This window comes from Sardina pilchardus, chromosome 17 (genome assembly GCF_963854185.1).
Source record: "Sardina pilchardus chromosome 17, fSarPil1.1, whole genome shotgun sequence".
Taxonomy (NCBI): domain Eukaryota; kingdom Metazoa; phylum Chordata; class Actinopteri; order Clupeiformes; family Clupeidae; genus Sardina; species Sardina pilchardus.
In genome coordinates, this window is record NC_085010.1 from 16,240,209 (window position 1) to 16,266,044 (window position 25,836).

Here is a 25,836-nt window from a genome sequence, read left to right on the forward strand (position 1 = left end):
AAAATGGACTTTAAAGCAGCACTAGTTAGAGTTGCCACTATTTGAGGTGTGCTTTATATCAGGCAACAATATTTTGGTATAATCCCCCCGTCCCCCATACACACACACACACACACACACACACACACACACACACAGAGTCATCCAGGATGTGCACTATACACAGTTCTGTTTTCAGGGCTTGAACTGCAAAAAAATAAAGAAAAACTTTCACTGTGAAATATTGCTGACTGTCGGCAAAAGACATGCATTGCATGGATAGTAAGCTTAGCAGTACCAAAAAGGCTCTGAGTGGTTTTTGCCAGGTTTTCCATGCCTTTTTAAGGTAGCTTGCACAGGGCCGCTTTAATTGATGAGATTAGTTATTTGTGCCAAAACAAAAATGTGATAATCATTTGCCTATCCCCATGGGACACAAGACAAGACCATGGACAGACCCACACAAGAAAAAAAGGGCCCTATCTGGCAATGGTCATGCCAGGTCAGTAGGGGACGCTATCTCACTTTCTCACGATGAAGAACAAGGCAAAGTTCAAAGGTTACCAGGAAGTTCCTCGGCGGCGGCGGCGGCAAGGCGTGTTGGTAATTCATTGTAGACTGCTAAACACAACAACATAAAGAAAAAAAGAAGGAACGCAGTTACATTTGAACAGAAATGGTGAGTTAATATAGGGCGTTGTTTATTACACTTTTGTCAGTAAACTGAATTGAATCGTCTTTGACGGCTAGCTATACTCATGCAACGTTTTCCCTACGTCTCGGCGTTGATGAAGTACTAACAGTTAGCATACAGTTGCTAGCTAACTGCTATCATAGCCCATTCAAAATAACTGAAAGGTATTTTTGCATCAAATATCACATAGAACATGTTATGAAGCACCGGTATTCTGTTTCGTGTATGGACTGGCGATAGCTTGAAAAAAAAAATTTTTACTCACGCAATCAGGAGCTATAAGACACATAGGCTAGAACGCTAAGCACATGCTGGAAATGATAACTTTATGTAACTGGACAGACCGAAACTATGCTCCGTTTACCGTTTCTACTGTAGAGTTTACCGTTGAATCCGAAACCATTCCTAAACGGCCTGACGGGCAAGCCTGTGATGGTCAAGCTGAAGTGGGGAATGGAATACAAAGGTTATCTCGTCTCCGTAGACGGCTATATGAATATGCAGGTAAGCTACATTCGACCATTCTACGCAATGCAACTAATGCCTTTTCTTATAACCACTCCAAGAATTACAGCACACATCAATGAACGTTGTTTTAACTGTTGAATTGGTACCAAACTGCATTCTCTTCACTGGTTCTGTGAAGGTTTAGCAGGCTCTACATAAGGCCCACTGGGTAGCTTATTACACGGCTCTTCATTAGGCTGCAGGATGCCCCACTTACTTGGATGGGCCTTCCAAAGAATGTTTGATTCATGTCCAGCTTGTGTTGCAAACTATTTGTTTCTCAGCAAATGCCACAATGAAATCATATCAAATGAATGTAGAGAGTCAGAAAGCATGAATAAATATTGTATACAATATTTATTCATGCATTCTGACTCTACATTCTGACTCTCTACATTCACTCTCTACTTGCCCTCGTAATATACTGTGATCGATGTAGCTTTGTTCATCAAGAGCACTCCTCCAGATTTGCCTGACTTCTCCACATCACTGCAGTCTTTATATTTCTGTCTGTTTTTATTTCACTCTAGCTGGCAAACACAGAGGAGTACGTAGATGGGGCGTTGGCGGGACATCTAGGAGAGGTTTTGGTTCGGTAAGTTTTCCAACCATATGTGGATCTCTGTGCTTACATCAACCATCCACAGTATATCTACATTGAGTAATGCTCAGTCAGGACAAGATATTCGATAACTTTAGATTTGCATGATCAGAATGTGTATTGCTGTACTTCTGGATTAAAACATGGATCCTTAATCTAATCTCAATTTTAAAAGTGAGGTCTGTAATACTACACCAATAAATGGTTTGTCAGATTCAGTTAAGTGCGCCTTAGGCCTGTAGCAGTCTCTTCACTGTATTTACTCAACAAATAAAACCAACTGCTTAAACTGTTGTTCATTCAAAATCCTGGCCCTGAAAATTGGGCTTGGACCAGTCCACAAGTAATTTCACTTGGGGTGCAGTTTGATTAACTATTGAGGCCAAATGAAGTGAAATGAAATGAAGCACATTTGGGCAGAATTAGTCACTGCAGTTACATGCAAAGAAGGAATTGCAGTTTCTAATATCTCATTACATCGTACTACAGATACGCTACCCGATCTGGTAAACTTACATAGTGCTGTTATAGCCGATAGAGGGCTGTGAAGCGAATGCAGAAGTGCCGTTCACCCTGTTATGAGTTGATGAACCACTGAAATGATTTTGGGAACATTATTTTAAGGTACAAAAAAACCTTTAGTGTTGCTTTAATCAGGTTCTTCTGTACATGTAACCACACTGACTGACTCCACCTTTAATGACATCATGGGTGCCTCTCAACCTCGATGCTCGGTCCTCCAGGCTCGTTCCCACTGATCTGTAACTAACACTGGATAGACCATCCCATTGTTGCCGCCCCATCATTCTTAATCTAGATCAGTGGGAACGAGGACTGAGGAAGGAAGGGAGGATGTATAAAAAGACCAATCAGAGGCACCCCATGCTGTGCGCAGTCCAAAACAGTCATCTCATGTTCCCGAGCCCCCATCTTCATGCCCCCTATAGTATAGTTCTGTAGCTGCCTGGCAGTAGCAACTCAAGCTTGGTAGAATGTGTTGTTTTGGTTTTTTTTTTGCCCCCATAACAGCAGTACTCTGTGATCTTGAGAAACTGAGATCTTTGGTAAAAAAAAAAAAAGCTGTAGTTTTCCTCTAACCTCGTGTAACGGATGCCAGCTCGCATTGCTGTGTGTGTGAAATATGTGATTGACTTGGGCCAGACAGGTTTTCATCATACGTTGCCCACTCTGTCTCTGTCCTACAGGTGTAACAATGTTTTGTACATCCGGGGAGTGGAAGAAGAGGAGGAGGATGGAGAAATGAGAGAATGATGAAGACACATCACACACACACACACACACTTTACCCCCTCATCCCTGACACCACGACTGCTGAATTTACCTTTTTATTTTTACATTGTCCTATGTGGACATTTTGGACTCTACTAGTTTCTTGAAAAAATATGGCATGGATGTTGTTCTTTTTCTGATGGTGCAAACTTTTGAAACAAAAAATAAATTACAGTGATTATGTTTTTTTCTTAAATATACGTGGATGTAAATTACTGTAATTAATAAGTGGACTGTGTGAGTTGGCACATCAGTAATCATGTTAAGGGACAGATAAATCAGAGAAGTTTATTCAAAATGTACTGACTTTGAAGATGCCACTGATGCTTGGTGCCGTTTTGGTGAGTCTTCCCGTGAAGGGCTGTGTAACAACCAGATGTGAAGAAATTACCTTTTTGTCAGAAGCGCCTATGCTTTATTTGTGTTGTTCAGACCATCCAAAAATTAGCATGTTAGCCTCAGACCCCGTTCGGACCATGGTATCGCAACTTTGTATCTCAATGCAAGTTAGTGGGAGAGCTTCACAAACGCTATGGGCTGTCCAGTAGTCTACAACTCATATCCTGCTGAATTCCACACACAGCCCTTTTGAAGGTGAACTCTGCCATTCAAATCTAAATTGATCACCGTCCTAGCTCGATAAATGAGGGAAACAATATGCAATGCAAACAACATAATGATGTGGCTTTGGATATGGATATGGAATCAAGTAATTGTAACTAGGAGGATGTGTAGCTGTAAAACTATACTTGTGAAATAGATGTTGGCAGAATATGGCACATTAAAAGCTTAGGGGGGGACAAAAAGTATAGCAAGGGAGGGGCTGTCACGCCACCTGACCTCGGATACTTTCTCTAGTTCTCTTAACTAGTTTGTACTTCTACTTCAATCCTTTTAACATGTTCTATAATGGGCTACTTGTCATACTTAAGTAGTACTTCAAATACTTTGAAACTTTAGTGTGTTTATTAGACAACAAAGTGGAGCATCACAAACATTTCATTTTGAACTGGAGTCAATAAGAGGTGTCTGTGACACCATAGGCTGAACACATCTGCAAAACAAGGGGGCGATTCATGTTAAATCCAGAAGCAAAGTCAGCAATCCTGCCAATCAACACGATAGACACCATACTACAACAACGGTACAGGATGATGTTGAAAAAGACATTTTTAAAAGGCTCACACAAACACACACACACACACACACACTCATTTACATAACAGTTGCAAGTGTAGGGGACGGAGTGGGAAATGGAGACAAACTGACAGGCGTGAGCTATTTTTGCGGCGAGAATGTGCAGGACTGAGTGGCAGTAATATTTTATTTTGTACCGCTATGCGGTACGTCTAGAGGACATATCGTCTCTTGTCTGGGCTGGGTGTAGTCATGTGCCAGTTTCAGAGAAACACCACTAGATGGCAGCAATACCACCAGAGCTTAACCCTATGGAGCGAATATGCTATGTTGAAATAAATCGCCTACTTATTGACATCAAAATATGTCATCATCAGCATTTTTGTTACTGGTGCGGGCATAGAGTGCTCTGTAGCTCTGTTGAAGAGGCAGTGTCCAGGATGGGTTGGGTGCTTACAAATGCTTAGGGCCCTCTTGCTACAGCGGGTTCTGTGAATTTCCTACGATGATTTTCTGTGCTGTAGTGATGATGACGTGTTCTACGGCATTCCTTTTGTCCATGGTGCTGCCAGGATACCAAGACGTGATGCCGTATGTGATGATGACAGATAGTCAGACACCTTAGGAAGTACATCCTCTGGTGACCCTTCTTTGCCATGTATTTGGTGTTGGTAAAGTATTAAGACCCTTCCAACTTTACCACTTCATATTTTGCTACGTTGAAGAAAATGATGCAAATTTATTAGAAGTAAAAAGTACACACTAGCAAAACACAAATAGGGGGTGCTGTGGAGCAACTCATGCCATGTGCGGCAGGTATCCAGGGGTGCCTCTCTCATTCAGCGTTTATACGTTCTCCCTCGCTCCTCGGGCCTCGATCCTCGCTGATCTACATAAGGAAAGATAGAAGAAGGGATATACTATCCCATTGTTGCCTCCCCATCATTCTTTATGTACATCGGTGAGGATCGAGGCCAGAGGAGCGAGGGAGGACGTATAAACGCTGAATGAGAGGCACCTCAGGTGTCCACGGGGACCCGGGTCATTTCCCGACCCCATCCAAGCTCTCTCCCGCTTGGTTCCGGTCGGCCTTCTCACTGTCCTGTCATGATAGCAAAATGTGACCCCTTGGTTGAAAAAAAGCTCATGGTGAATGAGCGCCTGCCTGGTGCCATTTAGAGGCTGCTGTCCACTCAAACACAACACACGTCTAAAAGTTCACAATATCGTCTGTGATAAGGCTTTTTTTTTCTTTTTCAAATCATTTGACCTGGAATAGGGGCTATGAATAGAAAGTTCACTATGGTGGGGAGGGACAGTGTGTGTGTGTGTGTGTGTGTGTGTGTGTGTGTGTGTGTGTGTGTGTGTGTGTGTGTGTGTGTGTGTGTGTGTGTGTGTGTGTGTGTGTGTGTGTGTGTGTGTGTGTGTGTGTGTGTGTGTGTGTGTGTGTGTGTGTGTGTGTGTGTTAGGGCTGAACGATATATTGCATTTGCGATAATATCGCGATATGATGAAGTGCAATTTTCTAACCGCAAAGGCTGCGATTACCCTCTGGTCACGTGACATGAGAGCGTAAAGTAGCAAATATTTGAAACAGTATCAGAGAGTGAACTCGGCAAGCTGCTCGATAGAACCATTGAACCAACATTTTTAAGAGAGCGACTGAAACAAATTCTAGGTTGCACTGGTGCACCTGCGCTGCTCGGGTGAAAGCATGAATGTCTTTCGCAAGTTTTCATTGTAGACTATGCGTGCAAATTCACCAAACGGTATAGATTCAAACCCCTCTCCTTGGCCCGCTTTCTCTCCCTCTCCATCCATCCCCTCTCTCTCTCTCTCTCTCTCTCTCTCACTCACTCTCTCTCTGTCGTGCGCGGTCAATGGACACCCGCCCCTCGACATGCACATTCAATCCAAATAAAACATTCACAATCGTGAAAGCAATGACGCATAGAAGACGATTAGCTAAGTTATATAAAATCCGTTTAGCATCATTATTAGCATGCTGCAGACATCTAAAACTCTTGCGTTAAAATTGACTGATCATCTCAATACAGATGTTTTCCAACTTAAAGACTCAAAAGGGCTTATCCCAAGGAGAACAAAGTATTTATCTACCTTGAAACAGACGTGGGGAAACTGACCCGTCCAACCAGTAGACTATGATAAGATAGCCAACTATGCTAGGCTACTTTGTTTACAATATTTTGAGGCTTCAACCAGACAGCTGAATTAAAGGGACGGAGTTGGAATAGTCAGTGCAGTGTGCTGTGCAGCCATGATTATCAGGAATTTCTGTATGCAGAACATATCACGTTCATTAAAGTGAATTATCAATAGGCTAAGATTTAGGCTATTAATATTTTGATGTTTTTGCAATCTGCACTTTTGTTTGTGTGACTTGTTACTGACTTTCATTTTAATCTTTACACCAGGCTTCGCAATATTGGCAAGAGAAATCGCAATTAGATTATTTTCCATAATCGTTCAGCCCTAGTGTGTGTGTGTGTGTGAGAATGTGTGAGAGAGAAAGAAATTGCTTTTATTTACTTACTTACTTATTTACTTACTTGATTACTTACTTGTTTAAGTCAATATGCAATAGGCCTATGCAATCATTTATACGACATCCAAACACTGTTAAATACTTGGACTAATGGACTAACCACAATTGTTACGTCATACGGTGGATGCATGAACAAATAAAATGTTCACCTAAAATGTCAAATAAAATAAAGCGTTTTCAATTTATAACCATTCCATTCACAGTTTCTGAATGACCTCCTTTGGACAGGCCAAGGCCAGCTGTCGCTGTCCGTAGTGCTGAAAAATGGTGCCTATTGATCAGGGTCAAGAATTGAATCTGTAGGACAGTGGGCCATAAATTAGCATCCATGTCATGGTACTTTACATTAAATTGAAATGCATCATATTTTTGTCAGTACATCACTATCTCAGACAGAGCACCATGGTGACCCTGGCTACTCACTCCTGTCATGGGCCTGATGGTCTCTGTCAGGAGCTCCACAGCGCCCCCCCTATTGCCACATGTAAAACTGTGGTCAGATTATGAACTGCAGCTAACCCTTGAAAAGAGCCATACGTCTCAAATCGTAACTTCTAATAAATCAAATGAATCGAGAGCAAGTGTGCGGACCTTTTACTTCATTTTGGGTCTTAACTTTTTGGCTCCGGCACCTCTATTTTGATGTGCGCATTTATTTGAACTATAACATCCTATCCATCTTACAGCACACATAGTGACTGTTACTGGCCTCTCTACTGAACTGGTATCCTATCCATCTTATCCAGTATACTGGTCTGTCATGGCATCATAATTCAGGTTAATTTCACTGCTGGCATATTTTTTTGATACTCATTAGTGTTCCCTCTGTGCTTGTTGCATCACATCGCACTTACAGTATCTCATGCTGACTGGATATATGTATTTATATGCACTTGCATTATTAGAATAAACAGAATGTACTTCTGACTTTTCACCACATCAAATCACACAAGCCGTCTGGACAGGGTCAAATGCCTCTCTCCGTGATTCTCTGTGGTCCTTATGGGATAACAACATGATGTCTTGCAGAGGGTGAGAGCCGCTAGTGGTTTGAGACGGTACTGATTGAAGAGCAGTGTCAACACCTAGAGCTGGATATACAGTAGCCTAAAGATTAGGCTATATCCATGATTGTAGTTCACCATCAAACTAGGATTTCTGCAAACATTCCATTGCACCTTTGTTCACCTGTGACAAAGGTGTCAGAACTGACTGTAAGCTATTTGCAGTCAATGAGATTATTTATTTATTTATTTATTTATGGTAAACAGATCTATATGCTCGTTTTTAAATATATTTTCACCTAACTGGCAATGCTCCAGACATAGATGGAATCCCTGTAGTATTTTTGGTGTTTTGTGCGCCCCTCAGTGGATGATACATGACATTGCAAGGTCATATCAGGTCTCTGTTCATCATTCAATATTGCAGAATGTACTGTATAGAAGTCCACACATGCTAAGGCATTGCATGTAAACAATATTTGAAATGTGTAACACATTTTTCACTTATTCATATACAATTATTTTACACAACACATGACTCCTCACAGAATTAAGCTTTTGGTTTTGGCTCTCAGACTCCATTTGCAGGGGAAAATATGAACTTGTGACCTCTCCTGAGTAGCCACTGAAGACAAAAATGAGTCTTAAAAGAGTTTATTATTGTTATCATTATCACCAAACACACTTTGGGAAGAAGATTAATATAAATATGTGGATACACACATTATTTTATATTCTTCCTCATACTGAAATCTACTTATACAGTATATCTTTTGGAAAACAATTCTTAAGTTAATTTTGAACAGGTTTGAAGTTATTTGAGGCTATTTTGCTTTGGCAGGAGCAACAGATCCTGTTTACACACCGTATGCCACCTGCACCCCCCTCCAACAAGCACAAATCTTTGGTAGGTGCAGTGACTTCCTGACCACAAGGATGAGTCTGTGTGACTTCAATGATGAGAGTGCGCAGGGGGTGGGCTGAGTGTAGAGACGCACTCTCTGCTCTCTCTCTCTCTCTCTCTCTCTCTCTCTCTCTCTCTCTCTCTCTCTCTCTCCCTCTGTGCTCACTACCAGTTTGACATATATGGAGAGCGGTCTTAACAGCGCCTTCTGATTTGACACTGAAATGCTTTTGATGATTTCCTATCGCTCTGCTAATATGGTCACATCGAGTGTGATAGGCGGCTCAGGGATGCGCATAGGGTCTAGGTGGGGAGAGGAAGGCACAGTTGTGTCAGTGAGTCTGGGGGAGCAGAGGTGAGGGTTGTGCTGTCTGCTGCTGTCTGCTGAGCCCAAACTCAGAGCTTCTGCTGGGGGGAGATGAAGATGGAGGGCTGCCTGTGGATTATGCTCTTTGCCTCTGTGGCCCTGACCAACCAACAAGGTAGGATATCATTTATTCCACAAAATCAAATGAATACTTTTAGAAAAATATGATCAGATTTTTTCTTAGTCTCTCTTATTTATGCTGAAAGGTTTGAAGTCTAAAATCTTAACAGCATTCTTTCACAGTGGTGTGCTTGTTTAAGGTGTGCTTGAATACATTTTTCAGTACTAATGTCTATCAGGCCATTCTAGATATTGTAGAGTAACTTGTGATAGTTGTAGTCTTGTGTTAGTGCTGAATAATGTGCTAACCAGTTTGAAATTGTTTGTATTGAGAATTGCAAACATACCAGCCAGCCACACAATTGCTACAGTGTATGCTGAAATTGACACAAAATGTGTTGTCCCTGAACACACTCAGAGATGTGTCATTTTAACACATCCCTTTTAGCAGTGTATCCATTGCGGAGCATGTGGTGGTATAGGTGGCCATTTTATTGCCATTTGGTAGGTCGCCATTTTGTGGCGCTTTAGGTGTCGTTTGGTAACTTTCAGTGAATTACGCGCTTATTTTGGTAGCTGTTGTGCCTCCTATTTGTGTTGGTCACTTTGTTGCTGTTTGAATTGAATGATATGAAATTGGTTTGTTTCCTTTGATCACCTCATGTGGTCCCTTGTGTGACGTGGGCTTGTTATAAGTTAAGAGTGTATATTAGTTAAGAGTGATAAGAAAAGAAATAAGAAAATAACACTCATACACACTCACTCACTCACTCGCTCACACACACGCACTTACTCACACACACACACACACACACACACACACTCACACACACACACACACACACACACACACTCACACACACACTCACACACACACACACTCACTCACACACTCACTCACACACACACACACACACACACACACACACACACACACACACACACACACACACACTCACACACTCGCACTCACTCACACCAATACATTTGTATAAATGCTATGATTAATGCTGGCAAGACTGATTGCTCAGAATCCATTTTTTCACTTCACGTGAGAACGTGTTGTAATCTGTAAAGCTTTTCAGATTACTAGGAAGAGCATTCCATTCCGTGTGTGTGTGTGTGTGTGTGTGCCTGCTTGCCTGCATGTGTGTGTTTTTATGTGGGTGTGTGTGGGTGTGTGTCCTTGCGTGTGGATATGTTTGTAAGTGGGTGCGCATTCATGTTTATGTTTGTGTTTGTGAGCAAACTTGTGCTTGTGTGCATGTCTGTGTGTGTGCATATGAGTCTGTGCGTGGGTATGTGTGTCTCTGCTTGTGTGCTACTGTGTGTGTGTGTGTGTGTGTGTGTGTGTGTGTGTGTGTGTGCATGCATGTGCCAGCCAGTTTCTAAATGTGGGTGTGAGTGTGTGGGGGGCATGTAATGGTACGAGTGCGTGTGTGTGTGTGTGTGTGTGTGTGTGTGTGTGTTTGTGTGTGTGTGTGGGGAGGCGTTTTCCCCTGTATCCGCTGAAACACGGCTCATAATCACATCCCAGTTCTCCAGTTTCAGATTCACATTCTGAACAGAAATGAGTTCTGGATACGTCAGACTAGTATGAATGCCTAGCACTAGCACGCTAAATTAATATGAGTTGATCAATCATACTTATCTCTTTGTCTCTGTCTCTTCTTTAGATACTGTCAGGTTGGTGAATGGAGGCAGTCGATGCTCTGGGAGAGTGGAGGTTTATCATGCTAGAGAGTGGGGCACCGTGTATGACTATTTGTGGGATATGACTGATGCTGCAGTGGTGTGTAGAGATCTGGACTGTGGTGATGCTGTAAAGGCTCTGGGTAGAGCTCACTTTGGAGAGGGATCAGGGAAAATCTGGATGGTTTGGGTGGAGTGTAAGGGATCAGAGTCCACACTGAAGAACTGTAAACAAAGAGGATGGGAAGACTGGAGTAAAAGAGGGTATTATCATTCCAGAGATGCTGGAGTCATTTGTTCAGGTATGCAGTTTAACTCTGTTTTGATATTTAATTTGTTCATTCAAATTCAAATAATTAAAATGAATTAAAAAAAACATATTACAGTACAATTCTATTAACACATTATAACTACAATGATCACAAGTGTAATGCTTTATGTGGCTGCACATCATAATTCCTGATCATTTTAACTTAACCAAGTGAAAGATCAATGCAAAACTGTGGTGCTACAATTTCCAGTATTTTGTGACTGGCAGGTGCTAACCTCTCAATATGTTATGTTTTTCATTAAAATTCATGAAATTCTGTTTATGTAATGTACTGCAATAAATGTATGTACTGTATGTATGTCATAATACCTGCTTAAGCTACATCTTTGAATGTACATTATCTACATTTGCCCACATCTCCTGAATGTCATTTGGCTGACTCAATCAAAATCCAGCAGCAAATACCCAATATCTTGTCTCGCTTGTGCCAATATGTTGTGATATAAAAGTTCAACATTGATGCTGAATCATTGTCCAATTCTGGTTACACACACACACACACACACACACACACACACAAACACACAAAGACATAGACATACACACAATCTCACACGCACGCACGCACACACGCACGCACACGCGCACACACAAACATGCACACACAAACACACATACAAAATGCTACTGTTATATAGACAGTGCATTTGGTATACCAAAATGTTGTGATGGTGTACTGTCACTACAGTTGAGTTAGTGCTCTGACTGCCATACCAATGAACCTGGCTCTTTGGTGTTGCAATCAAGTTGCAAACTCCCTTGGACACCTGTTCAATGTGTGAGCCACATGAATGACCCCCAGGATAGGTTGACCCCTGTTTGAGGGACCTGAGAGATGGATAAAGCACTATGTGAGAACTTCACACATGCACCAGCAGTACTTCTCCCATCCCAGTACTGCTGGTGGATGTGTGAGAGATGGGGTCATTGTGATGGATTGCCATTCCAACAAGTCTGGCTCTTTGGTGTTGCGGTCAAACTGCAGGTTTAGTAACCTGGAGACCAAGGGTCAAGGCCAGCGAGGATAACTGCCCTCTCCCTTCTCTACAAGTGCATGCACATACATTCCTACAGTAGAACGCCACTGGGCGGCCACTCTCAGTCATCCCAGCCAGCTGGGTTTATGGGTCAACTGGTCAGTGCTCTCTTTCAGCCACTCAGAGGCTGGAATGTCTTAAGCTCAACCTTGACCCCAAGCATGTAATAACCAATCTGTCATTGTTATGATGTGCTGTCTGTACACTTAGGTAGACAGTACACTTTCACAAACACACCTCATCCACAAGGGGGCACCAGCTTGCGTCTTTCACCTGGTAGCTTTTTAAATCCATGAGGTAGCTTTAATATGGGATGTAGTTTGGCATATCGGGAAAGGCCTTATAGTTTCTGTTTTTCAGCCCTGGACCCCTTGTTGGATTTGACCTCTCCCCATTTTGGATTTCCTTTGTGTTTGGGCTCTGTGATGGAGTGCTGTCAGTAAGGTTGAGTTTATTTGCGCTCTGAATGCCACACCAATGAGCCTGGCTGCTAAGCTGCAGATTTAGTATTCTGGACTGGAGACCTGGTTTCAAGGCTTGATGGGGTCACTGTTCTCTCTCTTCATTACATATGGTGTGGGATGGCTTGCCGTAAGGACATTGCAGGCGTCCCCAATGTGTGAGCCGTTTGATGGACCCCTATGATAGGTTGACCCCTGTGTGAGGGGCCCCAGAGATGGGTGAAGCGCTAGTGTGTGGGGCACCCTGGGATAGGAGGAGTATGGCTGGTGGATGTGTGAGGGATGCCAGTGTGCGTGAACTGCATGGGTATGGGGAGAGTGCTGGTCCAGGGCTTGGAGGTAAGCTGGGGTCCTCTTGCATCGCATCCACCATGAGGTCATACACTCTGACCACCACGGTACACACACCTACCTGTAGGTTGGGGACTCTGGACTGAACAATACAGATTCCTTACGCTAATTACAGGTAGGTTGCGGGGCCTTGACTTCCTACCAGACATGCAATCAGCAGGCAGATATTCATGCTGGCATAGCCTGGGAGAGATCGCCAGTGCGCACCCATACCAAAGACTGCTAAGACTGGCCATCACAGGCTGCTCAGATTGAAGAGACAGTCTTGGACTACACTGTCCCACTGGTGTTCCTCAGAGACAGTTAGCACTGGTGTGAAGCTGAGCCAGGTGAACTGCTGGACGGCAGAGACCCCAGATGGCTCCCTCCACAGCTGAAGGGCCGTGTACGAGGGCCAGTGCCAGTGTGTGTGGACGAGCACCCAGAGATGCCTCCACATCAACACACTAGATCTACAGCAGTGTTTCCTGCTCTGAAGCACCTCCAACCCCCCGGCTGTTGGGTTGTCATGTCTGAATCAAAACAGACTGCACAGCGACGGTGGCGTTCATCAACCACCAGGGTGTCTTACGCTCCCTCAGCTCTGCCACCTGGTGATGAGACAGTTATTGTGGGCACGCACGCATCTGTGGTCACTATGTGCACTTCATTCATCTGCTGCATAGAACACCTCCGTTGTCTTGCAGTCCAGAAGCTGCCCACAACCATCAAAGTGGAGCCTAAACACAGACATGCCATAACATCACATGCTATATTGCTGGACCGGTCAACCTGTTTACATAGAGAGATACTGCTTATAATAAGTGTGGTTCTCAATCCTCGATGACTGACAACCCATCGCTTGGCCTGGATACATTAGTGCACTCCTGACTGCTAACGCTCCTCATGCCGTTCCCCAACACACACCCATCTCAGCTCTACCAGAGGGCCACTCAATCATACGTATCACCCTGCACTTGCCGACTCAAACCTGGATGTACTGTAGGACCTCAGGTTAATGCCGCAGGGCCAGTCTTGGCAGCTCCTGATGCAGGTGCAGGGCATATAACATCCCACGCACAAGAGCTGGCAGCTAGCTGCTTGGTCTCTGGTCCCAGGTCCCTGAATAGGCGAGACTCCTGAAAACTGGACCCCCTCAGTCTAAATCTTCACAGTGCAAGAGCGCCATCTACATGGTGTCACAAGAAAACATCACAAGAGCTTCATCTGACTGAAACCTGTCAGTTTGGCCTCAGCATGTGCAGGGTGGACTGCAAAAGCCACACTGTCAGCTACACTAACCACTCTGAAATGTGCTAAAAGATGTGCTAAAAGTAGACTGGATGCTAAGAGCCTGTCATTACTCTGCCTGCTCTTTGTCATCTGCTCCCACCAAGCATCAGCCCGGTCCTACCATACTCTTGTACATTCAAAATCCAAATCGCTGGGTTTACCCAGCCTAGTGAGGCTGACTTGTGAGTGTGGAAATTGCACTATGGTGAACATACTGAAAAACATACCATCTATAATTAAATATCATGACTCATCTCTCCCTAGATGACTTAAGGTTGGTGAATGGTGTCACTCGTTGTTCTGGAAGAGTTGAAGTTCTACACAGAGGACAGTGGGGCACAGTGTGTGATAACGGATGGGACCTGCGTGATGCTACAGTGGTGTGTAGAGAGCTGGGCTGTGGAGAGGCTGCAGAAGCTCTCAAAGGTCCTCAGTTTGGACAGGGCTCAGGAGGAATTTGGATGAAAGATGTGGAGTGTGTGGGGTCTGAGTCAACAGTGAAGGACTGCAAGTCACACAGATGGGGTGCAGAAAACTGTGGTCATCATCAGGATGCAGGAGTCATCTGCTCAGGTAAACTGACAGCAACTGATAATAATCAATATAATAATAGCCATAATCACACCGTGTCATATAACTTTGTAAAACATTGGTCAGTGTGTGAAATCTCTGGAACATTTTATTAAGCATGTCCAGCTGAAATAATTTATTTTGCTCTAAACCACAACTGTTTTCATGTGAATGATGGACTGATCTGCAGAGGTACAGACAAAATATATTATTATTGGAGTCATTATAGCATGCCGTCAGTTATGCACCCTCAATACGTTCTCATCTCTATGACCCTTCTAGATGGACTGAGGTTGGTGAATGGCAGCAGTCGCTGTTCTGGAAGAGTTGAAGTTCTACACAGAGGACAGTGGGGCACAGTGTGTGATAACGGATGGGACCTGCATGATGCTGCAGTGGTGTGTAGAGAGCTGGGCTGTGGAGAGTCTGTAGAAGCTCTAAAAGGTGCTCAGTTTGGACAGGGCTCAGGAAACATTTGGATGAAAGATGTTCAGTGTGTGGGGTCTGAGTCAACAGTGAAGTACTGCATGCCACAAAGATGGGGTGCAGAAAACTGTGGTCACCATCAGGATGCAGGAGTCATCTGCTCAGGTGATAAAATGATATTGTAATTAATCATACATATTACTCATGTCACATTATCATAATGCTACATTTTAAGCGTAATGCAAACATTTACAGAACATATTTAAATATGTATGTTATCAAACTATGCATATTAAGCATATATTATGCTATTTCTAGCTGTATATAAGTATTGTGAATGTACTCATACACATTTTATTGTATCAAATTACTAATTGCAGGAGTCCAACTGGTGGGCCGTTCTCACTGCTCTGGGAGAGTGGAGCTGCTTCATAAGGAGACCAGACACACTGTATGCAACGCCACATTTGACCAGCAGGATGCAGAGGTTGTGTGTCGACAGCTGGGCTGTGGGGCTCCTGTAGAGGTGCTGGGAGCAGCTGCATTTGGAGAGGGAGAGGACCAGGTGTGGTCAGAGGAGATCCAGTGTGGAGGCAACGAGACTCAGATTCACCTCTGCCCAACATCCCCTATGAACTACAACTGCTCTCACAAGCACGATATTGGGTTAATTTGTGAAGGTAATCTAAGGAAAGTGGAACATTGCGATTATTGTTCAATATTCCTGCTGTTGATATTTCAGAGAGAGCTGAGATGTATCTCTATTTTCTCAACCCACAGATACAGTGAGGCTAGTGGATGGGCCCAGTCGCTGTTCTGGGAGAGTGGAGGTTTATCATGAGGGAGAGTGGGGCACAGTGTGTGATGCTTATTGGGACCACTTTGATACAGCAGTTGTGTGTAGAGAGTTGGGGTGTGGAGATGCTGTAGATTCCTTCTCAGATGCCCTCTTTGGAGTTGGAGCAGGGAGAGTCTTGATGGCTGAGGTTGGCTGTGTGGGATGGGAGACCAGACTAAAGAACTGTTCTCATAAAGGATTGAATAAGCACACATGCCAGCCTAAAGACAATATTGGAGTCACCTGCTCAGGTAAGGTGAACACATGGCTGCCGTATAATTATGGAAATACCCATTACATTATTTAGATAATGGAATGTATAGAAACTTGGTGTCAATGTATTGATAACTTTTCACCAGCAGAAATGTGCCATCTCAAATTTAGTTTTTCCAACCCCTACTGAGCAGCAGCTTTAAATAAGAAAATCAGTATTATGCATCATACCTGAGGTTTTTGATTGCTCAATGCAAAGTTCTAATTACAACACAGATCACAGAGTTCCCAGGCTAGTGAGCGGTTTCCACCAGTGTTCTGGAAGAGTGGAGGTGGAACATGGGATCACCTGGGGAACAGTGTGCAGCACCACATTCGACTTGCAGGATGCAGAGGTTGTGTGTCGAGAACTGGACTGTGGGGCTCCTGTAGAGGTGCTGGGAGCAGCTGCATTTGGAGAAGGAGCGGGCCAGGTGTGGTCGGAGGAGATCCAGTGTGGAGGCAGCGAGACTCAGATTCAACTCTGTCCAACATCCCCTATGAACCACAACTGCTCACATGATAGGGATCAAGGGTTAGTTTGTTCTGGTAAGAGCTCATATCCTTGGACATTAGTTTCATTCTTATTTCCCTCATTTCAAAACTATTTTTTTTAATTGATTCTTATAACTCGACAACATTTGTACACAAAAACGCATTTAAATGGTCTGACACCGGGCCCTTTGCAGGATACACTGATGCCAGACTGGCCAATGGCAGTGACTCCTGCTCAGGCCGAGTGGAGATAAAGTACCTCAGAGAGTGGGGCACAGTGTGTGATGCATCCTGGGATATGAGGGCCTCCAGCGTGCTCTGCCACCAGTTGCAGTGTGGGAGTGCTGTGGCTGTTGTAGGGGCAGAGTGGTTTGGTGAGGGGGGTGGAAGCATCTGGCCTGATGTGTTTGTGTGTGAGGGGAATGAAACTGGCCTCTCAAGATGTGGAATCTCCTCGTGGCGTCGAGCTGCATGCTCCCATAGACAGGATGCTGGAGTGATCTGCTCAGGTGAGCTCATCCCCAGAGAAACAAATACCAGAAGAGGTTTATTTAGAATTAACATGTACTGTATGATACATGGTTTATTGGTTGATTTGGAAGGTTGGACAGGACACCCATAGACAGAATGCTTTTCTGCTCAGATGAGCACATGTACTGTATAACATCTCTGAGAACAAAATATCAAGAATGGCAAATGTTTAGGTTGCTCAGTATAGATGAATTGATAACTGATTGCTTTGAGTAATTCATGTATCATGGTAATTTATAGCTGATGAAAACTGTGTACGCATATAAACTGTATATTAAACTGAAGAAGTTTTGCAGGTTCCTCCCTCTCTCAGTACAATGGGACGGTGCGCTTGTCTGGAGAGAGGCGGTGTGAGGGAGCGGTGGAGGTTTACGTCAGTCAGAGGTGGAGGAGAGTTCTGCTGGACTCCTGGAGTCAGTCTGTAGTCTCCGTGGTGTGCAGACAGCTGGCCTGCGGTTCTGCTGTTAGGTTCTCTGGTTCTACTGACACAGAGGGCGATGGGTGTGTCTCAGGGATCCATTGTTCTGGACGTGAGTCTCATCTGGGAAACTGCAGCTCTCCACAGATACCAAACTGTACTTCTAGCCAGCAGGTGACTGTTGTCTGTTCAGGTGTGTACATTGTCAAAGTCTACCAATGATCCAACAGCACAATTATATATAAACCTTTTTCTAGTGTGTTCATGTATCGCTTTTCCCCATATCAGGCCCTCGGCTAGTCAGGTTGACAGGATTTGGAGGAGACTGTGCTGGCAGGCTGGAGGTTCTCCACAACGGCTCGTGGGGGACTGTGTGTGACGACTCCTGGGACATGCAGGATGCCCAGGTAGTGTGCAGACAGCTGCAGTGTGGCACAGCCCTCAGTGCTGAGGTCCCTGCATCCATTCCCCCAGGAGATCTGCCCATCTGGCTGAGCGAGGTGAACTGCACAGGAGACGAGACGAGCCTGTGGGAGTGTCCCCCAGCAGAGTGGGGGCGGCACGACTGCTCACACAAAGAGGATGTGCGGGTCATGTGCTCAGGTACAAACACCATTTGGCTGACAGTAGCTTAAAATGTATACATTTTATTGAATTATTCATTAGTGTGTGTTTGAAATGACGGTCATAGACTGAATTACTTCCATATCTGTTGTCTTTCCCAGAGTTCATTCAGCTGAGACAGAACACAGAACGCCGTGAACCGTGTAGCGGTGTAATAGAGGTGTACTACAACGGCACCTGGGGGAACATATGCTCCAGTGTCATGGACAAAAACACAGGCTCAGTCATTTGCTATCAGTTAGGCTGTGGACGTTATATGAAGACCCATACAGAGACACCAACTAAAGCCAAGCAACTGAACCCTCCACGGTGTAGGAAGCACGACACACACCTTGAGCAGTGCAAACCTTTTCAATGGGGAACAGACTGCAGCACGGTTGCTGATCTGGAGTGTAAAGGTCAATATTGGAACCCTCTAAAGTTATGCTGAGGTATTATTATTGTTCACATGATAATCAGTTATATGTGGACTCTAATTTTTATTTTATTTTCTACTTCAGACACAGGAACTGGAACAAACCCTCATATCATACACAAAGAGTCAGTTAAGGAATGCCCAGGTGAGATCAATGCTGTTGTTTTTCACTTTAAAACTGTTTAAGTTATAAATGTATGCTATACTATGTGTGTGTGTTAGTTTGTGCGTCTGAGTATATGTGTATGTGCGCGTGCATGTGTGAGTGTGTGTATCTCTATGTGTGTGTGTGTGTGTGTGTGTGTGTGTGTGTTAATAATCTCTCTCCTCCTCCAGTGTCTCCAGAGCTGAGGCTGGTGGGGGGTCCCACTAACTGCTCAGGGAGGGTGGAGGTGCTCCTGCAGGGAGGGTGGGGGACGGTGTGTGACGACTCCTGGGACAAGAGGGACGCCCAGGTGGTCTGCAGGCAGCTGGACTGTGGGGAGCCTGTGCGTGAAGGGGGGGAGCAGGGCTCATTTGGAAAGGGGAACGGCCCCATCTGGCTGGACGAGGTGAACTGCACAGGCCATGAGCACCACCTGTGGGAGTGCTGCCGCGCCCCTCTGAATCAGAGTGACTGCATCCATAAGGAGGACGCCTGGGTCACCTGCACAGGTGAGGGAGCACTCAGCTGATGTAACTACCTCAGCAAAGACAACATACACTGTACATGAGGTGCAGGGAAAAACACTGAAGACGTCAACATCAAAACAATTAAGGGAGTAACAGATGACCTCCATGAAAACCACTGATTATACCAGTGATTATACTCTGACATTGTAACCGATTAATACAAGACATTGACATAAGATGATGTAAAACCTTCTGCATTTCATGTGACCATATTACTCTCTCCAGGGCCCCCTCTTCCTCCCACCACCCCTCCTCCAGTCACCCCTGGGAGAACCACCAGCCCTCCATGTGAGCCTGCAGGGCTTCCTGTCTCTCCAGCGGCTGCAGCCACTCTGGGGCTCCTGCTCCTGCTGCTGCTGGGCTCACTGGTGGTGCTGTTGGGGCAGAACAGGGCACTCAGGAGAGGTGCTGCAACATCTTAATTATTTCATAAACAAGTGTTTTTAATTACATTCATGCATTCATTATGTGTAAATTAACCCTTAATGCCATCAAATGTACAACATTTATATTTAATATTTACATTATGTTTTAGTCCATGCTTTAATTAATGACTGTGTATTAAATATTATCATGGGGGTCGGTACCTTACTCTTCCTATCCTGCAGCTCTCTCCAAAAGGCAACATGTGGAGCTGATTGAAGCTGTCTATGAGGAGCTGGACCACAGACTGACCACAGCCGGTTCCTCCAAAGGTCGTCATAGAGGTGAGAGGTCGTCACGCTAGGTGTGCACCTCAGAAGCTATGCAACTCATACCACGGAGGCTAAGTCTACAGACAGGCATATTGCCAACTGTAAATAAATAAATAAATAAATAAATAAATAAATAAATAAATAAATAAATAAATAAATAAAACAAGTTACACATTGAGAGATCAACCACAGTATTGGCAGAATGCCTGAATTAGTTCTCTGATCTGTAAAAAAAAAAAAGAAGAGTTATGTGCAGCTGCCCTACTGATAAGAATCTTTAGAGAGAGTTGGAGTGAAACTTATTAGCGCTTCGTGTCGTAAGATCAGAAGCAGAAAACCACTCGGGGGTTACACAGCTGCCATCAAAACACCGTATAGGAGCGTATGGGAAATGCGAGGAGAATCATAACTGCCAAACCACAGTGTGCAGTCATGCTGTTTGCATGTAGGCTTTGAGTAGCCTACTTTAGATAATTTAATCGACTGCCCGGCTTAACGCGTTGGTCTGTGTTTTATAATGTCTCTACACAAACCACACTGCGCGGTTATGTTTGTTTAGGTCAATGAATGTAACACAGTTATTATCTGTCTGACAGCACGCCTCCAATCTGACGCTGAAAATTCCTGGTATGAAGACGTGCAGGAGGATGAAAGGAGACCCATCTCAGGTAGGGATACGAGAGGGGGGCTGCTGGCCTTTTCACGGACTCCCCTCGATGTCTGATACTGATCTCTCTTTACTTTTGTAGTTGCTTCTCAGAGAGAGCCAACTGTGGAGTATGATGATGTCGCGGCTGATGAAAACGAGACCATCCTCGATGTTTTATTGACAGGTGTGGCTGCTCTGGTGGGCTTATTTACAGTAAAGATACGCTAGCTCTAATCTGTGCTAGTATTAGGGCTACTACTTCTACTTCTATGTTGTTGTTATTTTGAAGAGGAGCAGCCAGCAGCCCTCCAGGATTAGCCTATTATGGCCCGAACTATTCAAAAATCTTTTTTTTTTATTTTACCATATCGATTTTACAAATAGCCGACTCATACCGCGGGTGTCTTAACAGATTTGAGAAAGAAGAAATCTAGGACAAGTAGCCTACAAGTTAGATTCTGCTGTGCATTCTGTCAGCGTTCTCTCGTGCGTCTGTCTGGAGCGGAGGGTGGCGCTTCGTTTCGTGGACGATGCAGTCTAGTATATTTCTTACAGGCAGCAAACTTTGTTGCAGATTAAACTCACGGCCTTTTTATTTGTGAAACCTGGTGAGGTGACCGAAACGTTTTGTTTCCATTGCTCTTCATAGGGTCTATTGTCTCCGTGAAGTTCGTCTTTAAACTTTTGACAAAAAAAACTCTCTCTGCTAAATCCAAGCTGATTGTAGAGAATGATGTAGATGTAGTAACCTATACGAACAATTATTCTGATAACCGTCTTTATAATGAACTGTTAAGTTAGGCTGAGTAAACATACGAAGGTATTGCACAAACTGCGTCGCTTGCAAGGCGTATTGGTATGTTACCTTGGACTCATCTCGAGACCCTAACCACAAGGCTATATCAATGCGCTAAAACTAGATTGCCTTTAAAACACACACAGTAGCCTAACTGTCTGGACACTAATATTGTAGGCAAATAATAAGCATTGTATGCCAGGAGGTGGGTCAACCAAGTATTTCAAAATAAAAGTCAGACATACTATATCCAAAGTAGTCATTAGAATAAGTTTAGCTCCGTGTTGAGCAGTCCATCATTGTCAAAATGTATGTAGGCTACAATTTTTTACGCTTGCTATTCACAATATTGAAAGGGTAAATACAACCGAGTTCATTAAAAGTATTTAATCACTCAAGTAGACGATCAGTGTGCCTATATATTCTTTTTCACGAGTTGCTTTTATCCATTCGCCGTGTAACTGCGTGTAGACAATCCACCGAAGCGCGTTTAAATGTTAGAATCTGGTCCGCGGCCAGAATTACTTTGAAATTACACTACATAAATTGTATTTCGTTGTATTATATTGTCATGCATATGTTAAAGATGTTTTGCTTGATTCAGGAGAGGCGAAGAGAGAGGAGTACGATGATGTGGAGGATGACGTCACGAGTGTGGAGAAGTCATCTGAGGTGACTGGTGAGTGAGATCAAAGAGAGATCGAGGCAGAGTGTGCTCATCAGTAGCAGGGGAGCAACTTCACACAAAATGCTGCTCTTTGCAAAGATGGATCTCAAATGTCAGTTTGGCTTTTTATTGTTTAATAAACAATTGTCCACCCATCCTTCCACAGACTACATAGAGAACACAGGATATGATGACGTGGGAGACAGTGATGTGGGACTCATATCAGGTAGGAATGTCATCCCTGGACATCTCCACTGGGACTTTCCACCGTTAGTAATCACTCAGAATTTCCATTGATTCAAAAATAGAGAGCGGTGATTTTGTAATGGCACATTTGACAGTTATTGAGTGGGAAAATGGAGTAAATGGAGTAGGGTGACTTCAATTTAACAGGATCAGTGGGGCTGGGAGTGTTATTCTATTAAGCCATGTATAACATGCAGCTGAAATTAGAGATGATATAGAGCCTGTGGCTGGTGGAGGTGGATGATTTAATGAGAGGATTTCTGTCCACAGAGTCTTTAAGAGAAGAGGGGCTGGAGGATTATGATGACATCACCACTGATGAGAATGGCGTTAAAATGACCAAGGGTGAGTGTATGATCATTATTTCATCATGAGGTTACTATGCCATACCATATTCACAGATGAAATACACACATGAAAAATGTAATGATTTTGTCCCAGTCTTTCTTAATGTGCATGATTGTTGGATGTTTATTTAATTTAAGCAGTGAAGGAGACAAAGCATGCCAATGAAAAAGAACAGGAGTATTACGATGACATCATGAATGAAGATGACCTTCAAATGACATCAGGTGTTGCAGGGATGATGACAGCAGACCAAGATCAAGAGTATGATGGCATCATCACAGGTGAGTAGTCCATTGTCCAGTTATATTTATATTTGTTTGTGTTGTTGTTGTTGTTGTTGTTGTTGTGTTTACTTCAATGCAATGCTTAACACTAAGATTTCAACTGCATTATAGGCTACATATTGCTTACATTTCTGTCACTTCTGTCACTCACTTTTTTATCTAATGTTTTTGGACCAATTTAGTTGTTGCAGTAAATGCCTTAAATATTACAGTGTTATAAAAAAATGTAACACAAATTGCTTGATTTCAGTATTGATCAGTATACATTTGTTTTGATTGGTCAGTGGAGTGAGTGACTACTGTTGTTGTTGCTAGGGATTGATTATGATGATGTGGGGGCGGAGTCTGAGGAGTGACACATGAGGAGGTCAGCAGAGCAGATGACTCACATCAGCTGTGGTGGACTGGAGCTCTGAGATCATTGTTGAGATGCCTTATATATTTGATAGCTTATGACAAAAAGTATGCAAAGCTTATTTTTACAATTGATATTTTGTAGGTGTTATAATGCCATTTATGTTCCAAACATTGATTTTTATATATTTTTTAATTCTGTGATTTGTAGGCCATGTATATTTGTGTTTTTAGCATTTATATTCCCATCCCTCCCATCTCCATGCCATAATTTGATTGGATGACAGATATGTTTTATTTTGTGTGTGTGTTGACTGGACACATTCCTTAGTTGGTTGTATGTACCCCTACAGGCAAAAATGCGCAATTGCTGTCCAAAAAGCTAGAAATTTGCTTCTTGACCCATGTAACCCTGAATGGATGATAAGTAAACAATGTTCTTCAATAATACTGCAGCTCACCCATTTTACTATTTCAAAGCCTTTATAAATGTGATTATGTCTGAGATTAAAAAAAAAAAAATGCTTGTCTAGAGTGAACATCTTCAGATAGATCTTACACCACAAAAGTTTTTCACAACCAAATTCACTTAGTGCACATGTGTACTTACTGTTTGATCCTCGACTCTGGCAATACATTGAGCTTAGGGGCGTTTACACCTTTAGACTCTTTCATGCTTACTGCATGATGCAACATGTTGATTGGGTGGAATAGTGTCTGGTTCAGTCAAAGCACATTGTTCCATACACAGATCCAGGACTACAAATCATAGTCAATCTTCACAGTGAATATGATGGTGATACTGTAATATAAATTTAAATGAAGTGAAATTGGATTCAATTTGAAAAAGTTCCCATTTCCCTTGTTACTGGAGGAACAGACCTGCATAATTTATATATTTTTAGTGTCATACTGACTAGAATAAGACACACTCAAATAAAAAGAGAGGATTTGGACAGGTGGGTGGAGCATCCTCCACTAATGTGCAGCCCAGGCCCAGAGGTAATGATGAATGAGCACCTGGTGCCATTTAGAGGCTGCTGGCCATTCAAAGAAAACACAGAGAAAACACAATCCATCACATTTTTTTCAGTTCAACATTTGTTAGAATACCACTGCCTCAGACAGTGCACCATGGTGACCCCGGCTGTCATGGGCCTGGTGATGTCTGCTGATAGGAGCTCTACAGCGCCCCCCTTATTGGAACATGTAAAACTGTGGTCAGATAATGAACTGCAGCTAACTCTTAAAAACATTGTTCATGTTTATTTAGTATTTCTTGAGTTCGGCAGCTGAGATATCCACAAGAATAGCAGAAAGGCAAGATAATATCTAATGCCCACGGCGTCCCATCCTCATGCTAACATATGACTGGAGGGTTGATATATTGTGTGTGTATCTACTGTAGATTGAACACATTCCTTAGTGCCCTAGGGCACTAACATTCCTGTTGCATGAGTCCCCCTTCAGGCCAAAATGTGCATTTTTTGTCAAAAACCTAGAATTTTAAAATGCTTCTGGACCTGTAATGTAACCCAGAATAGATGATAAATAAACAGTGTCCATCAATTATACTGCAGTTTACACACTTACACTTTTTCTGAGCTATATATATTTAATAACTGTCTGGGGCTTAAAAAAGTCTACACAAGGAATGCTTGTCTAGAGTGACCATCTTCAGATAGATCTTGCACCACAAAGCATTTCAGAGTCAAAATCACTTGCTGGACATGTACAGTATAGCCACTTTGTAAGCCTCGAGTCTGGCAAAAGATTGAACTAAGCTTAGACTCTTTCATGCACATGATACAACATGTTGACTGGGTAGAATAGTGTATGTATGGCTCAGTCCATATTAAATAGCACAAAACATACTCAAATAAAAAAGAGAGGGTTTGGACAGGTGGGTGGAGCATCCTCCACTAATGTGCAGCCCAGGCCCAGAGGTCATGATGAATGAGCACCTGGTGGCATTTAGAGGCTGCTGTCCATTCTAACACAACACACGCCGGAGGGCAGGTGACACAATATCATACAAGTTCACAATATCGCTTGTGGCAAGATTTTTGTATATATCATATGGCTTGGAATAGGAGATGAAAAGAAAGTTCCCTATGGTGGGGAGGGACAATGCATGTGTGTGTGTGTGTGTGTGTGTGTGTGTGTGTGTGTGTGTGTGTGTGTGTTTGTGTGTATGAGAGAGAGAGAGAGAGACAGAGAGAGAAAGAGAGAGAGCCAATGGCCATTTATTCATGTATTTATTTGCTTGGTTAAGCCAATATGTAATATTATGCAATCATTTC

At 43.3% G+C, this 25,836-nt stretch overlaps 2 protein-coding genes across 2 annotated transcripts; both read left to right on the top strand.

The window, feature by feature from the left end:
• The first annotated feature begins 531 nt into the window (after positions 1-531).
• snrpf (small nuclear ribonucleoprotein polypeptide F) lies at positions 532-3,267 on the top strand. Its single transcript, XM_062517671.1, has 4 exons — positions 532-658; positions 1,052-1,177; positions 1,711-1,775; positions 2,987-3,267. The coding sequence occupies exons 1-4, from the start codon at positions 656-658 to the stop codon at positions 3,051-3,053; spliced, it is 261 nt and encodes an 86-aa protein (XP_062373655.1). The 5' UTR covers positions 532-655; the 3' UTR covers positions 3,054-3,267.
• Positions 3,268-14,498: 11,231 nt separating this feature from the next.
• LOC134061733 (antigen WC1.1-like) lies at positions 14,499-23,893 on the top strand. Its single transcript, XM_062517491.1, has 19 exons — positions 14,499-14,826; positions 15,106-15,414; positions 15,630-15,929; positions 16,733-16,888; positions 17,029-17,208; positions 17,662-17,976; positions 18,072-18,386; positions 18,509-18,718; positions 18,908-18,967; positions 19,168-19,476; positions 19,720-19,899; positions 20,103-20,201; positions 20,786-20,857; positions 20,939-21,022; positions 22,239-22,313; positions 22,468-22,527; positions 22,818-22,892; positions 23,036-23,176; positions 23,495-23,893. The coding sequence occupies exons 1-19, from the start codon at positions 14,499-14,501 to the stop codon at positions 23,533-23,535; spliced, it is 3,309 nt and encodes a 1,102-aa protein (XP_062373475.1). The 3' UTR covers positions 23,536-23,893.
• The last annotated feature ends 1,943 nt before the right edge of the window (positions 23,894-25,836 follow it).